The sequence below is a fragment of the Oncorhynchus tshawytscha genome, linkage group LG04, assembly GCF_018296145.1.
Source record: "Oncorhynchus tshawytscha isolate Ot180627B linkage group LG04, Otsh_v2.0, whole genome shotgun sequence".
NCBI lineage: Eukaryota > Metazoa > Chordata > Actinopteri > Salmoniformes > Salmonidae > Oncorhynchus > Oncorhynchus tshawytscha.
Window position 1 is genome coordinate 59,230,552 of NC_056432.1, and position 19,375 is coordinate 59,249,926.

A 19,375-nucleotide genomic window follows, 5' to 3' on the forward strand; every position below is an offset into this window, starting at 1 on the left:
GACCTTTGCTTAATAGTTTTTTCTTGCGGAAGCGCATGATGCTGCCCTTCTTCTTGGGTCCCACCACTGGCAGACTGGGGGGCGCCTCTGGGGTAGGGGCTACGCTGGTGCTGGGCTCTGGTTCAGGCTCTGGTTTGGCCTTCTGGTCCTCGTCCGGTTTGAGTTCCTCCAGGTCCATGAGGCTGGGTCCTGGGCTGGGATGAACATGGACTTCCACCCCCTCCCCCTCTCCTCCCTCCTTCTTGTTGGCCTCCTCTGATGGCCGTGAGGGCTTCTCCTCCAGAGCACATTCCTGGTCCCACAGGCCATACCGCTGATGAGAGACAGTGAAGAAACAAAACCGTTAGGAGAATTGAATCCAAATCTTGTGGTATAAACATACACTACCGTTCAAAAAATTTGGGGTCACTTAGAAATGTCCTTGCTATTTGAAAGAAAAGCACATTTTTTGTCCATTAAAATAACATTAAATTGATCAGAAATACAGTATAGACATTGTTAACGTTGTAAATGACTATTTTAGCTGGAAACAGCTGATTTTTAATGGAATATCTACATAAGCGTACAGAGGCCCATTATCAGCAACCATCACTCCTGTGTTCCAATGGCACGTTGTGTTAGCTAATCTTAGTTTATCATTTTAAAGGGCTAATTGATCATTAGAAAACCCTTTTGCAGTTATGTTAGCACAGCTGAAAACTGTTGTTCTGATTAAAGAAGCAATAAAACTGACCTTCTTTAGACTAGTTAAGTATCTGGAGCATCAGCACTTGTGGGTTCGATTACAGGCTCAAAATGGCCAGAAACAATGACCTTTCTTCTGAAACTCGTCAGTCTATTCTTTGTCTAAGAAATGAAGGCTATTTCATGCGAGAAATTGGCAAGAAACTGAAGATCTCATACAACGCTGTTTACTACTCCCATCACAGAACAGCGCAAACGGGCTCTAAGCAGAATAGAAAGAGTGGGAAGCACCGGTGCACAACTGAGCAAGAGGACAAGTACATTAGAAAGTTCTTTGTTTCTGGACATTTTGAGCCTGTAATCGAACCCACAAATGCTGATGCTCCAGATACTCAACTAGTCTAAAGAAGGACCGTTTTATTGCTTATTTAATCAGAACAACAGTTTTCAGCTGTGCTAACATAACTGCAAAAGGGTTTTCTACTGATCCATTAGCCTTGATAAACTTGGATTAGCTAACACAACGTGCCATTGGAACACAGGAGTGACGGTTGCTGATAATGGGCCTCTCTCTGAACGCCTATGTAGATATTCCATTTTAAAAAATCAGCCATTTCCAGCTACAAGTCATTTACAACATTAACAATGTCTCCACTGTATTTCTGATCAATTTGATGTTATTTTAATGGACATTTTTTGGGGGATTTTCTTTCAAAAAGCAAGGACATTTCTAAGTGACCCAAACTTTTAAACGGTAGTGTATGATTATAAAGTCATGTCTGAGAGTTCAATGGTGGGCTGGTATACCTGTAGCAGTGAGCGATGGAAGAAGAGAGCCAGCAGCTGCAGCAGATCATAGCGGATGTAGTTATCCGTCTTCTCCAGGCCCAGGATACGAGGTGGGAAGAAAGGCTTGTCCTCGTTCAGCGTGAGCTCATATACACTGTTCCACGGGAAGAAACCAAACTGGAACAGGTACTTTACCACCACCATGACCTGAGTAGAACCGGAACAAACCAGAACAATGCAGAGGGAAACATAGTTTAACATAAAGAAACGTATCTGATACATGACCATCTGTTAAATATTACTTTTTTTCTCTTTTCTTTTTTTTGTAAAAGCTAACAGCCTGGAACGGGAACAGTGTGGAATAAAGCCCTAAATTAGGTCTGGAAATTTGGAATGCTATTTGGTTTCTACCTTTTGTTTTTTATTGCACACCTGGTGTAAACCAATCTTACACATTACATACTTCACCACTTTAGCCAACAAAAGCAAGAAGAGGGAGAAGATAGTAAGCGTCTGCACCTGTGCAATGGCTATGTCTCAACAGGCTTGTATAGGTGTGCACTACCATACCACATCGGTATAACAATCTATAAACTAGCTCTGTCTTGGTACCAGCATTTTTAAATTTTTGTTTTGAATTTTACCCCTTTTTCTCCCCAATTTCGTGGTATCCAGTTGTTCGTAACTACTATCTTGTCTCATCGCTACAACTCCCGTACGGGCTCGGGAGAGACAAAGGTTGAAAGTCATGCGTCCTCCGATACACAACCCAACCAAGCCGCACTGCTTCTTAACACAGCGCGCATCCAACCCGGAAGCCAGCCGCACCAATGTGTCGGAGGAAACACCGTGTACCTGGCAACCTTGGTTAGCGCGCACTGCGCCCGGCCCGCCACAGGAGTCGCTGGTGCGCGATGAGACAAGGATATCCCTATCGGCCAAACCCTCCCTAACCCGGACGACGCTAGGCCAATTGTGAGTCGCTCCTGGTCGCGGCCGGTTACGACAGAGCCTGGGCGCGAACCCAGAGTCTCTGGTGGCACAGCTGGCGCTGCTGTACAGCGCCCTTAACCACTGCGCCACCCGGGAGGCCCGGTACCAGCATTTTCAACCCAACAACGACCCACCTCAGTGTAGACAATAGCGGTCATCCAGAACTTCTTGGTGGGGCGTGGCACGGCCAGCATGGCCCAGAGGAAGATGAGGATGGGCAGCACCACTGAGATAACAGAGGCCGTCACCATGTTGTTGAGCACGATAATGAAGTAGCACACCAGCTCTGAGTTGGCAGCCAGGAGGTTGTACAGGGCAAACTGCAGCTTCAGCAGACGGTTCTGAGAGGAGTAGAACTCTCTACACTGGACCAGCTCCTCCACAAAGAACTGCCTGAGTTAGGGGGGTATAGAGACATCGGGGTCAGTACAGTTCATACACGCAGAACATACACAAGCTGATACGTGAGGACAGTTGGCAGTCTGAGTCGATCAGGCTAGAAGCTGGGGTCTGTAGCATGTCAACTGTAGAGATCTTCTGGGAAGTATATGTCAGTACCGGTCAGTGAGCATCTCGCTGGCGGTCCTGGAGTGGCGGTAGCGGCTTTTGTGCTGTGGTTCTGGCTCCACCCCCAGCAGCTCCAGAGTGGGCTCTGAACAACACAGGGTGGTGCCGCTGTGATGCTCACGCTCGCTCAGCTCCACCAGCTCCAACCCACTACAACATAACACACAGGTCAGCAATAACTCTCAACACTGACTGAATTATATACTGAACAAAAATATAAACGCAACATGCAACAATTTCAAAGATGTTACTGAGTTACAGTTCATATGAGGAAATCAGTCAATTTAAATAAATGTATTAGGCCCTAATCTGTGGCATTGTGTTGTGTGACAAAATGGCAAATTTTATTGTCCCCAGCACAAGTTGCACCTGTGTAATGATCATGCTGTTTAATAATTCTCTTGATATTCCATACCTGTCATGTGGATGGATTATCTTGTCAAAGGAGAAATATTCACTAACAGTTCAGTGTAGATGATTACAAACCAGTAAGCAAAGGAATTTTTTTCATATAAATGTTGTTAAATTCTATTCTGTTCCTCCCTCGAAAAAGATATTCAATATTAATGTGCCCAATAGGTTAAATGGGCCATCACCTTCACCAACCTGGTGGCACTGGTTCTATTCACGTGGTCCGTGTCTCCCTCTATGTCTCCCAGACAGGTCTCCATAGTGGGGCTCTCGCTGCCCTGGGACAGCTGATCCTCCATGGGCTCCCTCAGAGATCCCTGTAAAACACTACAGGGTTAGGGTCTATCACTGGTCATACTGGGACAGGGCCCCACTAGAAGTAGATGACTTCTGGTTGTGGGAGGTACCTTATAACTGACCTGGCTGACGTTGTGTATGAGGTGGTAGCGTTCGTTGCACAGCACGGTGGAGGTGTCCACGTACTGCTTGGTGATGAGGTTGAGCCACTCTGTTAGGCCATCCACCATGGCCAGGAACACGACCCACAGCAACATGAGGACGTCCAGGATCCTCTGCACAATGTCTGCCTTCCCTATAGCACAGCATGAGATTACATTGCACTAGGTCATACAGACAATAAAATGTGTGAAACTTAATGAATAAATGGCACTGGGAATATAGTGGCCAAAATATGTAACCTACATCATTAAATAAACCCCAAAATACCTGAGCCCTCTCCATCAAGTTCGTCATTGTCGTCTATCTCTTCATGTGAAATGCTTTCTTCAAATTCAAGACTACCTTCATGACCTGTAACAGAAAAAACAACAAGTTAATCACTGTGTGTGTGTGTGTGTGTGTGTGTGTGTGTGTGTGTGTGTGTGTGTGAGTGAGTGAGTGTGTGTGAACTCTGACCTGATGCTGGAGAACTGTCCTGTTTCCTCTGCCGTCTCTCCTCTCTTTCCAGCCTCCTCTGTTCTTTCTGTCTTTCCTGACGTTCCCTCAGCGTTGCCTTGGCGCTGGTCACCCAAGCCCGATACGCCAGCTGAGGGCACAGGGGGAGGCAGGAGGAATTCAGGAGGAATTCAGGAGGAATTCACATGCTTCAATACTGCATTATGAAAAGCAAACGTTGGAGTATTTTGAGTAATATTGTTTCTTTTTGCACATTTCAGTGCATTTTAGCACTGTGAAAATGCTGTGGTGGCAGAGGCTGTGTTGATTAACTGTAAGGTGAACTCACCTGAAAGGCAGTCTGTTTCTGAGGCTTTTTTTCTTCTGAAAACAGTTCGTCTTCCTCCTCACTGTCCGACTCAAACAGGTAGTAATCCCCAGAATGCAAAACTGCAAAGGTAAACAGAAACCATCCACATGATATCAATACATGGGGACAGGACAGACCATGGGTAGTGAATGCATTTACTGGTAGTACAACTATGGCTGTGGCGGTCACGAAATGTAGTCAGCCGGTGATTGTAAAGCAAATAGCTGTCGGTCTCAATGTAATTGACGATGAATTAACATAAACACACTCAGCATCTCCTGGCTTCCACACAAGCCACTGATGCAGAACTTTGGAGAATCTACATTTTAAAAAGTCTAATAACTCCATGTAATATAGCCTACACCTTCAAAATAAATCCACTATTTATTTTAGACAGGTCTAAAGAAGCATGATATGAAGAAAATCTAGTCTATTCAGAAAAACAGAATAGCATACTCTGAGCTGTCCTTATTTAAGGTCTTGATCTGGCTATGCTAAATGGCTATGGGCTACACTAGTTCATTTAGCAGACAGGATTTGCTTAGAATTCTGTGGCATTATTTTTTATATTACTTTATAGTATGAAGAATAAAATTTAACAAGGTTGAATAAAATAGAAAGGATATTTTCTCAAAAGGATTTGAGGGAGTGCACATATGCGGCTATTCTGTGTTGAGCAGTTAACAAATAAATAGGTACTCCTATATGCTTAATTTAGAGTTAATAATGCAACTTGATTTGTTCTACAAATGTTTGGTTATATGTTTTGATTGTTAATACAATGTAAGGCTGCATGATGCGACCCTAATGATGATTTGAAAATAGTTGCTTGAAAGGCATGAGCTCTGCTTTTTTTTTTTGCGCAGGGTGTACACACTTTATTAGTCTCTCATTCACAATTTGACAAGCACTTGATAATGCCTCGAACATCACGGCTGCATCTCCTTTGGTGACTGTAAACGCACCCTAAAAAAATCCATGCCTTTTCGCGGCCAGTGGCTGTTAAGCCCTTGGCCCGGAGTGCTGCGTTGTGCCCTTCACCCGAGTGCTGCAGATCGGTGGGTCCCCCACGGAACGGTTGAGCTAACGTAGGCTTGAGCTAATGTAAATCAAATCAAATTTTATTTGTCACATACACATGGTTAGCAGATGTTAATGCGAGTGTAGCGAAATGCTTGTGCTTCTAGTTCCGACAATGCAGTAATAACCAACAAGTAATCTAACTAACAATTCCAAAACTACTGTCTTATACACAGTGTAAGGGGATAAAGAATATGAATGAGTGATGGTACAGAGCAGCATAGGCAAGATACAGTAGCTGATATTGAGTACAGTATATACATATGAGATGAGTATGTAAACAAAGTGGTAAAGTTAAAGTGGCTAGTGATACATGTATTACATAAGGATGCAGTCGATGATATAGAGTACAGTATATACGTATGCATATGAGATGAATAATGTAGGGTAAGTAACATTATATAAGGTAGCATTGTTTATATATTTACATCATTTCCCATCAATTCCCATTATTAAAGTGGCTGGAGTTGAGTCAGTGTCATTGTCAGTGTGTTGGCAGCAGCCACTCAATGTTAGTGGTGGCTGTTTAACAGTCTGATGGCCTTGAGATAGAAGCTGTTTTTCAGTCTCTCGGTCCCCGCTTTGATGCACCTGTACTGACCTCGCCTTCTGGATGATAGCGGGGTGAACAGGCAGTGGCTCGGGTGGTTGATGTCCTTGATGGTCTTTATGGCCTTCCTGTAACATCGGGTGGTGTAGGTGTCCTGGAGGGCAGGTAGTTTGCCCCCGGTGATGCGTTGTGCAGACCTCACTACCCTCTGGAGAGCCTTACGGTTGAGGGCGGAGCAGTTGCCGTACCAGGCGGTGATACAGCCCGCCAGGATGCTCTCGATTGTGCATCTGTAGAAGTTTGTGAGTGCTTTTGGTGACAAGCCGAATTTCTTCAGCCTCCTGAGGTTGAAGAGGCGCTGCTGCGCCTTCTTCACGATGCTGTCTGTGTGAGTGGACCAATTCAGTTTGTCTGTGATGTGTATGCCGAGGAACTTAAAACTTGCTACCCTCTCCACTACTGTTCCATCGATGTGGATGGGGGTGTTCCCTCTGCTGTTTCCTGAAGTCCACAATCATCTCCTTAGTTTTGTTGACGTTGAGTGTGAGGTTATTTTCCTGACACCACACTCCGAGGGCCCTCACCTCCTCCCTGTAGGCCGTCTCGTCGTTGTTGGTAATCAAGCCTACCACTGTTGTGTCGTCCGCAAACTTGATGATTGAGTTGGAGGCGTGCGTGGCCACGCAGTCGTGGGTGAACAGGGAGTACAGGAGAGGGCTCAGAACGCACCCTTGTGGGGCCCCAGTGTTGAGGATCAGCAGGGAGGAGATGTTGTTGCCTACCCTCACCACCTGGTGGCGGCCCGTCAGGAAGTCCAGTACCCAGTTGCACAGGGCGGGGTCGAGACCCAGGGTCTCGAGCTTGATGACGAGCTTGGAGGGTACTATGGTGTTGAATGCCGAGCTGTAGTCGTTCTCACATAGGTATTCCTCTTGTCCAGATGGGTTAGGGCAGTGTGCAGTGTGGTTGAGATTGCATCGTCTGTGGACCTATTTGGGCGGTAAGCAAATTGGAGTGGGTCTAGGGTGTCAGGTAGGGTGGAGGTGATATGGTCCTTGACTAGTCTCTCAAAGCACTTCATGATGACGGATGTGAGTGCTACGGGCGGTAGTCGTTTAGCTCAGTTACCTTAGCTTTCTTGGGAACAGGAACAATGGTGGCCCTCTTGAAGCATGTGGGAACAGCAGACTGGTATAGGGATTGATTGAATATGTCCGTAAACACACCGGCCAGCTGGTCTGCGCATGCTCTGAGGGCGCGGCTGGGGATGCCGTCTGGGCCTGCAGCCTTGCGAGGGTTAACACGTTTAAATGTCTTACTCACCTCGGCTGCAGTGAAGGAGAGACCGCATGTTTTCATTGCAGGCCGTGTCAGTGGCACTGTATTGTCCTCAAAGCGGGCAAAAAAGTTATTTAGTCTGCCTGGGAGCAAGACATCCTGGTCCGTGACTGGGCTGGATTTCTTCCTGTAGTCCGTGATTGACTGTAGACCCTGCCACATGCCTCTTGTGTCTGAGCCGTTGAATTGAGATTCTACTTTGTCTCTGTACTGACGCTTAACTTGTTTGATAGCCTTGCGGAGGGAATAGCTGCACTGTTTGTATTCAGTCATGTTACCAGACACCTTGCCCTGATTAAAAGCAGTGGTTCACGCTTTCAGTTTCACACGAATGCTGCCATCAATCCACGGTTTCTGGTTAGGGAATGTTTTAATCGTTGCTATGGGAACGACATCTTCAACGCACGTTCTAATGAACTCGCACACCGAATCAGCGTATTCGTCAATATTGTTATCTGACGCAATACGAAACATGTCCCAGTCCACGTGATGGAAGCAGTCTTGAAGTGTGGAGTCAGCTTGGTCGGACCAGCGTTGGACAGACCTCAGCGTGGGAGCCTCTTGTTTTAGTTTCTGTCTGTAGGCAGGGATCAACAAAATGGAGTCGTGGTCAGCTTTTCCGAAAGGGGGCGGGGCAGGGCCTTATATGCGTCGCGGAAGTTAGAGTAACAATGATCCAAGGTCTTTCCACCCTTGGTTGCGCAATCGATATGCTGATAAAATTTAGGGAGTCTTGTTTTCAGATTAGCCTTGTTAAAATCCCCAGCTACAATGAATGCAGCCTCCGGATAAATCGTTTCCAGTTTGCAGAGAGTTAAATAAAGTTCGTTCAGAGCCATCGATGTGTCTGCTTGGGGGGATATATACGGCTGTGATTATAATCGAAGAGAATTCTCTTGGTAGATAATGCGGTCTACATTTGATTGTGAGGAATTCTAAATCAGGTGAACAGAAGGATTTGAGTTCCTGTATGTTTCTTTCATCACACCATGTCACGTTAGTCATAAGGCATACGCCCCCGCCCCTCTTCTTACCAGAAAGATGTTTGTTTCTGTCGGCGCGATGCGTGGAGAAACCCGCTGGCTGCACCGCCTCGGACAGCGTCTCTCCAGTGAGCCATGTTTCCGTGAAGCAAAGAACGTTACAGTCTCTGATGTCCCTCTGGAATGCTACCCTTGCTCGGATTTCATCAACCTTGTTGTCAAGAGACTGGACATTGGCAAGAAGAATGCTAGGGAGTGGTGCACGGTGTGCCCGTCTCCGGAGTCTGACCAGAAGACCGCCTCGTTTCCGGAGTCGTTTTTTTGGGTCGCTGCATGGAATCCACTCCGTTGTCCTGTTTGTAAGGCAGAACACAGGATCCGCGTCGCGAAAAACATATTCTTGGTCGTACTGATGGTGAGTTGACGCTGATCTTATATTCAGTAGTTCTTCTCGACTGTATGTAATGAAACCTAAGATGACCTGGGGTACTAATGTAAGAAATAACACGTAAAAAAACAAAAAACTGCATAGTTTCCTAGGAACGCGAAGCGAGGCGGCCATCTCTGTCGGCGCCGGAACAAATAGCATGTATGCGATTAGCATGAGGTTGTAAGTAACAAGGACATTTCCCATGACATAGACATATCTGATATTGGCAGAAAGTTTAAATTCTTGTTAATCTAACTGCACTGTCCAATTTACAGTAGCTATTACAGTGGAAGAATACCATGCTATTGTCTGAGGAGAGTTCACAGTTATGAACTTGTAAATGTATTAATAAACCAATTAGGCACATTTGGGCAGTCTTGATACAAGAATTTTAACAGAAATGCAATGGTTTATTGGATCAGTCTAAACCTTTGCACATACACTGCTGCCATCTAAATTGTGCATGGTCTGGAATAATACATGATGGTCTTTCTCTTGCATTTCAAAGATGGTACAAAAAAATACAAAAAAACATGTTTTTTTCTTTGTATTATCTTTTACCAGATCTAATGTGTTATATTCTCCTATATTCATTTCCCATTTCCACAAACTTCAAAGTGTTTCCTTTCAAACGGTATGAAGAATATGTATATCCTTGCTTCAGGTCCTGAGCTACAGGCAGTTAGATTTGGGTATGTCATTTTAGGCCAAAAAATGTAAAAAAGTGGAGGATCTTTAAGAAGCACCTCTCACTCACATGGCTCTCCATCATGTGATCGTCTCTTTCTCACAGGCTAGAAATGAAGACAGACATATCGGGGACACAACCGCGCACGTCCTAATCCAATTCCGAGGTGCATATTGAAGATATTGGCAGATCTGTCCACATTTACTTTTCGTCAGTCAACAAGATGAATAGGCCTAACGAACTGCAAAAGCACCCACCTATGTCAATATACTATCCCCATAGTACAAAAGTCAACCTATTCTATTCTGTGCGAGAAATACATATTCCAAACATAGTCTGGGACAGTTGTGGGATGCAATAGATCTCAAATTAATACAACCACTAGCATCAACAAAAACTTTTTTTCCCAATGTGGCTGACGCAACAGATCAGAAATATTTATCTTAAAATGTTGATAAACTAATAGGCTATTCCTTCACATTATAATTCAGCAATGCGCACATGGTAATAGGCTTATGTATGCCAGTTAGGTGCTAAACCCCTTGTAAAGCGGATTAATGTGCTTAAAGAAGTTATTTGGCCACTTTAGTTGTGATACAAACATATAGGCCTATGGGCTAGGCTACATGAACTGTGCGACTATAATTAGAAGTCACAAAAAAAAGGCAGTTTCTTATGCTGGGCATCATTCACAAGTCATAATATATATATTGTCACCCATCAGACTATTCTTGATTTTATCTTGTCTTTACATATAATAAATAATATATGCGTGAAATTTGTTGATTTAGAATGGACCATTGTCACACAAGTAATCTGTGCACTTAAATAGCCAATGGAGGACGCTTTTCCGGTGGTTCATTTTCATGCCAGCCAGGTAGGCTATACTCCTGTTGTAAAGATAAACAATGTGCTTAATATTAGGAATGTTGAGAAATAAATATAGCAGCCCTAGCCTATAGAAAGCTGATGGGATCCTCCTCTTTTTAGTAGAGGCCATCACTCACATGTTTTCTCACGCAATTGCATAGCCTATAGAAATGTTGCGCAACATGAGCTCATGGGCTCTCATTAAGTGTTTGATTCGATTTTCGTACACATTTGCATTAATGTCAGAGTGATTAGAGGGACAATAGAGTGCTGAGTCCGAGGCAGTTAGCAAGTTTGGTAGGCTACTAATGACCATCAGCCGCATCAGAGCTTGGAGAAGCCTAATTACCTTTGACTGCCTTCATGATTCGTGACCACCGGTGTGGCGGTAATACGGTCACCGCAACAGCCCTAAGTACAACTATTCATAACTCATATACACTGAGACCACTTCAAACCCAGGAGGGTTTAGTGTCTGATTTTCAAACTAAACAGAAACTAAGGAAACTGACTTGCAGCATTGGACAATGAAGTTCTGTCTGAGGAAGGAAATAATGAAAACAGATGTGGGGAAAGACAGGCCAAAAAGACCGAAAGATTACAATCCTTTACTGGACTGCACCTGCAATTCAAAAAGTATAGATCAATATGGGTACTAACCCAATGTATAAAATCTTGTCCATTATGAAACACTGCTAATAAACTGTTTGACAAACTCTGATTGGTTCGGTCCTAAGGAAAACTTTTCCAGATTTCTGACAGTGCATGTAAACAGTTAAGGCCGGCTCAGCCAACCATTTCCCCATTACCGACAGAAGACATCAGATGCAGCTCACCACAGGAGAAAAATACCCCTATTTCAATATCAAAGAGCCCAGACAGATCTAATTTCCGGACCTCCTGAGGCAGACAGATGGAAGGTATTTTATTTGAGCTAAGGGCATCTTGGGACACAGCCCAACCTCGGGTAATGACGTGATTCTAACTGACTGGATGACCTCCCAGAAGAAGTCTCTCAGACACAATTCCATTACAGAGGATAGAGAGTGCACAGTCACATAAACAATATTATATACATGGATGCTAATAGACACATCTGGAACATGCACATACGGGCACACGACAAGCAGCTGCATGCACAAACACATCCACATCCACTTAAGCACTTGGTGTGAGATAAGTCTGGGGTCAGATACTGTAGAGATGGAGAAAGTCAGTCTGGCACTGACATATACACTGACAGAGGTCTATATAGTGGTGGGATATGGAGCAAACCTTTAGCATGGTCCAGCCAGGGCTCTTGCCACTTCTTGCCACGCTTGTGGCTTCTCTTTTCCCTCTGTGGCTCTGTGGGGTGAGATGAAGGGCCTCAGGCTTTACCAAACAGCAAATACAACCACCCTCAAACCATCATCCGTAGAGATGGGTTGTTGAATTACTTTGAATAAATGTATTAATGGTTAATAGGATGATTCATGACAGTGAGCGCACAAGTCCAAACCAAGGCTCATTTCATGCCTGCCGGATCAGTACAAAGTAATGAAGTTGAGTACCTGATGCCGGATCCGCCTTGGTGTCCGATTTCCGACGGCCCTCTTTACACTTCTCCTGTTTGGAGAGGATCCGTTCCATCCTGAGGGGAAGGGCAGACATATTCTGATGTCATCATGACTCATGATGAGCACTGACTACTTTACCCTCTCGCTCTCATTCCTCTCTCAGTTTCTCTACATTAGTTGTATATGATTAAGCAGTCACATAATATGGCACTTGACCACACTACAGTCTTGGTTTTGGACATGTGTTTTCCAGAGATCGTCCATCTGCTGTCACATTCATCAGACATATGCAGAGGGAGATTATTGGCCTTGCTAGTGGCCATTCTTGGCTATGGGCTAGTTATGAGATCTGGCTCTCTCATTAGCCTGTTTTAACTTGATACATGAGGAATGGCTCAATGTGTTGAGAACATGGAAAGCGGTCACTTCTATGGTTACTCACGATCTCTTGAGCTGCGAGAGGGACTTCTTCTCTACTTCCTGGTGGAAGCGCATGTTCTTCACAATGCTGGCCCTGAACAGCTCAAAGCCCCTGTCACAATCAAACATCAGGTCAACATAACGTTTCCATACAGTACATACAAAACTCTGTGGCAGTTGCAGGGGAATGTCGTGGCTTTTAGGGTGCCCTCCAGGGGGTGCTGTGGAGACCAGTGCTCACCGGGAGGCTTGGCGGGCAGAGGCCTGCAGGTCGGCTGTCACGTGCAGGAAGTAGCAGCTGAGGAACACTCTCCTCTGCAGCAGGAGGAAGAAGAAGCAGATACTGTCCCAGATGATGCCTGCCTCCTCTACAGGCAGAGTACACACCTTCTCGCTCACACTCTTAGCTGTAGGACAAACACACACACACACACAAGCATACAAAGTCCACTATGGTTATTCTATATTATCATTGTTTTCCTGCCAATTTGGAGGGTGACATGTGTGTTCACTCATAGAGATAAAAGAACTGTATCCATCTGTATGTGTTGAGTACTCACGGTCATAGTAACCCTTCACTGTGCAGACCAGACTGAAGAGTTGGATCACCCAGCAGAAACTTTTCTGCATCTCCAACACAAACACACAGGCCAAGATCTGGGGACAACACACACTCTCACTTAAAATGTATGCAAGCATAGCAGTTCACCTAACCAGGTTTATTACCACCCTGTATAGGCGTATGGTTGCAGTATGTGGTTGTCCACAGCGACGTGCATAGCTACTCACAGACAGCATGTTTTTGGAAATGATTACGGCCACGTTGTAGATGATGAGGCAGTCCCACATGACCAGGCGCGTACGGGAGGGCTTCCTGAGCAGCTTGGTGCCGAAGAGCAGGAAGAAGAAGCAGGCCAGCAGGTAGCCCAGGCCGAACACACTGATCCTGGTAGCCCCGGTCACAAACACCACCGACAAGACAAACCAGAACATGTGACGGAACACCAGCACCTTGCTCATGTCCAGGTAACACCTGGAGGAGAGGGGGAGAAAGAGATGAGAGTTAATGTTGATACTGTAAACTGGTAGGTGTAGTTGAGGATGTATAATAATTAGTGCCCAGAGTTTTTCCTGGTCAGGTCGCATAGTCAGGAAAAACTACCGCCCCTCATAATAATGCCTGAAGGGTATGAAGAGGAGGAGTGTGGTTATAGCTGCTGTTAGGTCAGTTGTTCTCAGTGTCTGGTCATACAGTACCTGCAGTTGATGAAGTTGGGGGCAGGGTTGAAAGGTCGATCGTCCATGGGGTTAGGGTCGTCTGTGTTCTCCCCAGCCAGAACCATCCACTCCTCCCTCTTCTCATCCTCAAACACCTTCCACTGCTGGGAGGCACACATCAGGAGGACAAAGTCCGCTGGAGGGACCAGATACAGACACAACCATCAGCATCAGACAGGAGGAACGCTACAGTAGAACATCATCAAATTAATAATGAACAATTTTTTATATCATGCACCTATGACCAGGATATTTTGAGGTCAAACACAGGTCGTAGCGTTAGTAGGTCACAATATCACTGTGGTCAGATGAGGAAAGAGACTGACCAATGAGGTTCTTGGAGTTGGGGATGGTGTAGAAGTCTGGGAGGTAGATCCATTTGATGAGTGCTGAGTTGATTATGACGGGGGTGTTCCATCGCCAGGGGTAGTCTATAGAGGGAGGGACATACACTGTCAGATACTGTAGGTACCAGGGGTAGTCTATCGAGGGAGGGACATACACTGTCAGATACTGTAGGTACCAGGGGTAGTCTATAGAGGGAGGGACATACACTGTCAGATACTGTAGGTACCAGGGGTAGTCTATAGAGGGAGGGACATACACTGTCAGATACTGTAGGTACCTGGGGAAGTCTATAGAGGGAGGGACATACACTGTCAGGTACTGTAGGTACCTGGGGAAGTCTATAGAGGGAGGGCCATACACTGTCAGGTACTGTAGGTACCTGGGGAAGTCTATAGAGGGAGGGACATACACAGTTAGGTACTGTAGGTACCAGGGGTATTCTATAGAGGAAGATACACTGTCAGGTACTGTAGGTACCAGGGGTAGTCTATAGAGGGGTGGACATCGGTGATGTTGAGAAGGTGATGTTCTTGTATAGCTACTAGGAAGCTGGCAACAATGGTGATACGTGGAGATTAATGAACCCCACTCACCTATACAGAGTGCAGGGGGAATGCCCACACACAGTATGTACTGGTAGATCATGAAGATGCTGAGGAACAGGCAGTACTTGGGCCAGATCTGAGCGATGGCCGCCCGGCGACGCCGTACCATGATGGCCACCAACCAACAGCTATGGATTATGACTAGGAAGTTCATCCGCTGGCCAATCACATTCACCATCATCAGAAAGCAGATCTTGGAATGACACATGGACAGAAAAAGACATGGAAGATATGAGAGGAACCCAAAGGCATAGAGAAATACACCAACATGCTTTTGAATAGTAACTCCAAACAGCAGCAAGAGGCCTACCTCCAGGCCAAACTTGTAGAAGCTGTAGTTGAGTAGGTACTTGATGCAGGCCAGCAGGCCCTGGTCCAAGGTGTCTCTGGTGGCCTGGGGGAAGATGGCTGGGATGAGGGGAGGGGACCTCTGCTGCTGCCTGTAGTGGTGGTCCTGGTGGCGGTTCACTGTGGCCTCAAACACCAGCAGCATCAGCACCAGCAGGTGGTTCTGGAAGGACACAAACACGACAGCATGAGCTAGGTCCAGTCCACTTGTTATTTGACCTAGTACCAAAGTTGGGGTCAATTCCATTTCAATTCCAGTCAATTCAGAAGGTAAACAAAATTCTAATTTTAAAAAATGTCAGTGTTCTTCCTGAATTGAAATCGACCCCAACCCTGCCAAGTACAAATATATTTAAAAAATGTATCATGACGACGAACAAAGCTCAATGACATTACCTTATAATCACAGTCAAAAAACTGTCCCGAATAGCATTGATCTCACCTTGCTATAGCCTAGCACGGTGGCATCCTTCCTGAAGCCAAACCAGTTGGCTGGGTCTACAGGCTCTCTGTACAGAGTGGAGTTCAGGACCTCAGCATCTTTCAGATTGGTTTCATTGGCCAAGGGCTATGATGGAAAGAAAGAGAAATGGAGATGGAGCGAGAGAGAGAGAGAGAAAGAAAGAAATAAAGAGAGAAAGAAATGGAGAGAGGGAGGGAGCGAGTGTATATGAGACAGGAACTGCAGCCAAAAAGTCTCGCTGCAAATCACAGAAAAATAAACAAAAGGCTGTTCTCCTCTAAACGGCCATAAAGTAGGGAGACTAAACACGTCAACAGAATTCACACATGAAACTGCCTGTAATTAGCACCAAGGTATTAGCTTCTCACCAGGGGTAAATACTAGCATAGCGTGCACTCAGCAGAACGCTGGCAGCAGGGGTGTGAGAATGCTATCAATATAAACAGAGAGCATAGCTCTGTACACTTTCATCTGTACTCCACAGATGAAAGTCTTTCCAGACTGGTGACTCACCACAGTGCAGTTGTTGGAGTACTCGACAGGGTCGACGATGCTGAGCTGGTAGAGCATCTTGCAGACAATGATGATGCAGACCCAGACGGTGGACAGACAGCAAGCCATGTGGCGGAAGCGGGTGTAGGGCATGGCAAACGCCCAGAGCACCACCAGAACCAGGTTCATCACAGACGGCTGAGACAGAGAGATATAGATGGTGAAAGAGAGAGAGAGAAAGAGAGAGAGAGAGAGAGAGAGACAAAGAACGAGAAAGAAAGAGAAAGGAGAAAGAAAGAGACAAAGAACGAGAAAGAAAGAGATAGAGAGAGAAGAGAGACAGACAAAGAGAGAGGCCGTTTAGAAAAAGTGGGCTTGGTTCCAAATTCACACGGTGCACAATAGACTAACAGATGACTGCTGTGGACTACTGACCTCTCCCAGAGCTACCCAGACCACGAAAAAGGCCACCATCTTGAGGATGTGCAGTTCCAGGACCCTCCAGATTAACACTTGGATCTGGGTCAGCGTGTCAGAGAACTTCCTGAACAGAACTATCAGCCTGTTCATCACCAAACCCCACTTACTGGGCATCATCTCTGTACAGCAGAGAGAAAGAGAGCGAGACATCATTATAGACATGCCACATATACACAAACTCTTGCCTTCTACTGTTTGTTTTTTCTACAATTGTAAGCAGTCTTTGGGTCCTAGAAAAGCACTATACAAATCCAGCACAACAACATTAGTGCTCACCATCCTCCTCTGATTCGTCATCCCTCAGATCCGTCACCAGGTCATCCTCCTCAAACACAGCCCCATCATCACAGCGGCGCACCTCTGGTCTGTGCCTGTTCCTCTTCCTGTGGGATCAAAATAGTGGCATCATATAGGATATTGTTTCTGCAGAGGTGGACAACGGCTCTGTCCGGCAGTGACGTTAAATGAGATGGACGGCACACGGTTGAACTCTCATTTACTATGGACTTGATTATGTGGGCATTTGAGGAGCATATTATTTATTATCCTCTGTCTGGCAGTGAGTCATACAGTGTGTGAGGAGCCTGAGAGGAGTGTACCTGTGTATGGGCGTGACGTGGTCCAGGTCTGTGATCCTCATAAAGGGTTTGTGGAAGTAGTGCAGCTGCAGGATGCAGGCCAGCAGGAAGAAGCCTGGGATCAGGATGCTGGTGAACAACTCGGTCAGCTTAAAGGTCTCCAGGCCGATGTCAGCCAGCCTGCAGGGAGACAGATGAGCAGGACTCGCTTTAATTTCCAGAGGTTTCTACTATACTCATTGTGCACCTCAAACACAGATTGGAGTGACCAGGACAACATAGGAAATCTGGAAAAACTGGTGCGGAAATTGGTGCGGAAACTGATAATGATAATTAGGAATTCCTGATTAATCAGGAAAAACCGGCCTCCCGGGTGGCGCAGTGGTTAAGGGCGCTGTACTGCAGCGCCAGCTGTGCCATCAGAGACCCTGGGTTCGCGCCCAGGCTCTGTCGTAACCGGCCGCGACCGGGAGGTCCGTGGGGCGACGCACAATTGGCCTAGCGTCGTCCGGGTTAGGGAGGGCTTGGTCGATAGGGATGTCCTTGTCTCATCGTGCACCAGCGACTCCTGTGGCGGGCCGGGCACAGTGCGCGCTAACCAAGGTTACCAGGTGCACGGTGTAGCCTCCGACACATTGGTGCGGCTGGCTTCCGGGTTGGACGCGCGCTGTGTTAAGAAGCAGTGCGGCTGGTTGGGTTGTGTATCAGAGGACGCATGACTTTCAACCTTCGTCTCTCCCGAGCCCGTATGGGAGTTGTAGCGATGAGACAAGATAGTAGCTACTACAACAATTGGATACCACGAAATCGGATACCACGGGAGAAAAAGGGGTAAAATTCACAACAAAATTTTTTTTTTTTAAAACAATTACGGAAAAACCACATCCATTAACCCAGATTGATGTTAATATTAGAGGTCGACCGATTAATCGGAATGGCCGATTAATTAGGGTCAATTTCAAGTTTTCATAACAAAATAGGAAATCGGTATTTTTGAACGACAATTTTGCCGAATTTTCTATTTGTTACATTTTTTAACACCTTTATTTAACTAGGCAAGTCAGTTAAGAACACATTCTTATTTTCAATGACGGCCTAGGAACGGTGGATTAACTGCCTTGTTCAGGGGCAGAACGACAGATTTTTACCTTGTCAGCTCAGGGATTCAATCTTGCAACCTTACGGTTAACTAGTCCAACGCCCTAACCACCTGCCTGCCTGTTACGCGAATGCAGTAAGAAGCCAAGGTAAGTTGCTAGCTAGCATTAAACTTATGCTATAAAAAACAACCAATCAATCATAATCACTAGTTATAACTACACATGGTTGATGATATTACTAGTTTATCTAGCGTGTCCTGTGTTGCATATAATCGATGCGGTGCGTATTCGTGAAAAAGGACTCGTTGCTCCAATGTGTACCTAACCATAAACATCAATGCCTTTCTTAAAATCAATACACAGAAGTATATATTTTTAAACCTGCATATTTAGCTAAAATAAAGTTTAGCAGGCAATATTAACCAGGTGAAACTTTCGTGCGTTTGCCAGCAGCTGTTTTTGACTTCAAGCCTATCAACTCCTGAGATTAGGCTCATGTAACCGATGTGAAATGGCTAGCTAGTTAGCGGGGTGCGCGCTAATAGCGTTTCAAACATCACTCGCTCTGAGACTTGGAGTAGTTGTTCCTCTTGCTCTGCATGGGTAACACTGCTTCGAGGGTGGCTGTTGTCGATGTGTTCCTGTCAATATTAAAGTGCCTACAAGAACATCCAATAGTCAAAGGTATATGAAATACAAATCGTATAGAGAGAAATAGTCCTTTAATTCCTATAATAACTACAACCTAAAACTTCTTACCTGAGAATATTGAAGACTCTTGTTAAAAGGAACCACCAGCTTTCATATGTTCTCATGTTCTGAGCAAGGAACTTAAACGTTAGCTTTCTTACATGGCACATATTGCACTTTTACTTTCTTCTCCAACACTTTGTTTTTGCATTATAACCAAATTGAACATGTTTCAGGCTAAATTGTCATGCCCTGGCCTTAGTTATCTTTGTTTTCTTTATTATTTTGGTTAGGTCAGGGTGTGACATGGGGAATTTATGTATTTTGTCTGGTCTAGGGGTTTTGTATGTTTATGGGTCTGTTTCCC

The 19,375-nt window shown here is 45.5% G+C and overlaps 1 protein-coding gene across 1 annotated transcript in view; it reads right to left on the reverse strand.

Moving 5' to 3' along the window:
* Nucleotides 1–19,375, reverse strand: part of LOC112249106 (piezo-type mechanosensitive ion channel component 1) — an 80,903-nt gene that overhangs the window by 6,478 nt on the left and 55,050 nt on the right. Inside the window, exons 15-38 of the mRNA XM_024418759.2 lie at nt 17,240–17,398; nt 16,917–17,023; nt 16,596–16,759; nt 16,182–16,358; nt 15,648–15,773; nt 15,168–15,368; nt 14,846–15,050; nt 14,231–14,335; nt 13,884–14,040; nt 13,416–13,659; nt 13,187–13,283; nt 12,868–13,033; nt 12,649–12,738; nt 12,201–12,280; nt 11,923–11,994; nt 4,688–4,788; nt 4,360–4,489; nt 4,171–4,254; nt 3,864–4,036; nt 3,640–3,761; nt 3,025–3,183; nt 2,601–2,859; nt 1,492–1,680; nt 4–313 (exon numbers count right to left, since the gene is read on the reverse strand). Of these exons, the coding sequence (XP_024274527.2) occupies nt 4–313; nt 1,492–1,680; nt 2,601–2,859; nt 3,025–3,183; nt 3,640–3,761; nt 3,864–4,036; nt 4,171–4,254; nt 4,360–4,489; nt 4,688–4,788; nt 11,923–11,994; nt 12,201–12,280; nt 12,649–12,738; nt 12,868–13,033; nt 13,187–13,283; nt 13,416–13,659; nt 13,884–14,040; nt 14,231–14,335; nt 14,846–15,050; nt 15,168–15,368; nt 15,648–15,773; nt 16,182–16,358; nt 16,596–16,759; nt 16,917–17,023; nt 17,240–17,398 (3,677 nt within the window). The remainder of the gene's footprint in view (nt 1–3; nt 314–1,491; nt 1,681–2,600; nt 2,860–3,024; nt 3,184–3,639; nt 3,762–3,863; nt 4,037–4,170; nt 4,255–4,359; nt 4,490–4,687; nt 4,789–11,922; nt 11,995–12,200; nt 12,281–12,648; nt 12,739–12,867; nt 13,034–13,186; nt 13,284–13,415; nt 13,660–13,883; nt 14,041–14,230; nt 14,336–14,845; nt 15,051–15,167; nt 15,369–15,647; nt 15,774–16,181; nt 16,359–16,595; nt 16,760–16,916; nt 17,024–17,239; nt 17,399–19,375) is intronic.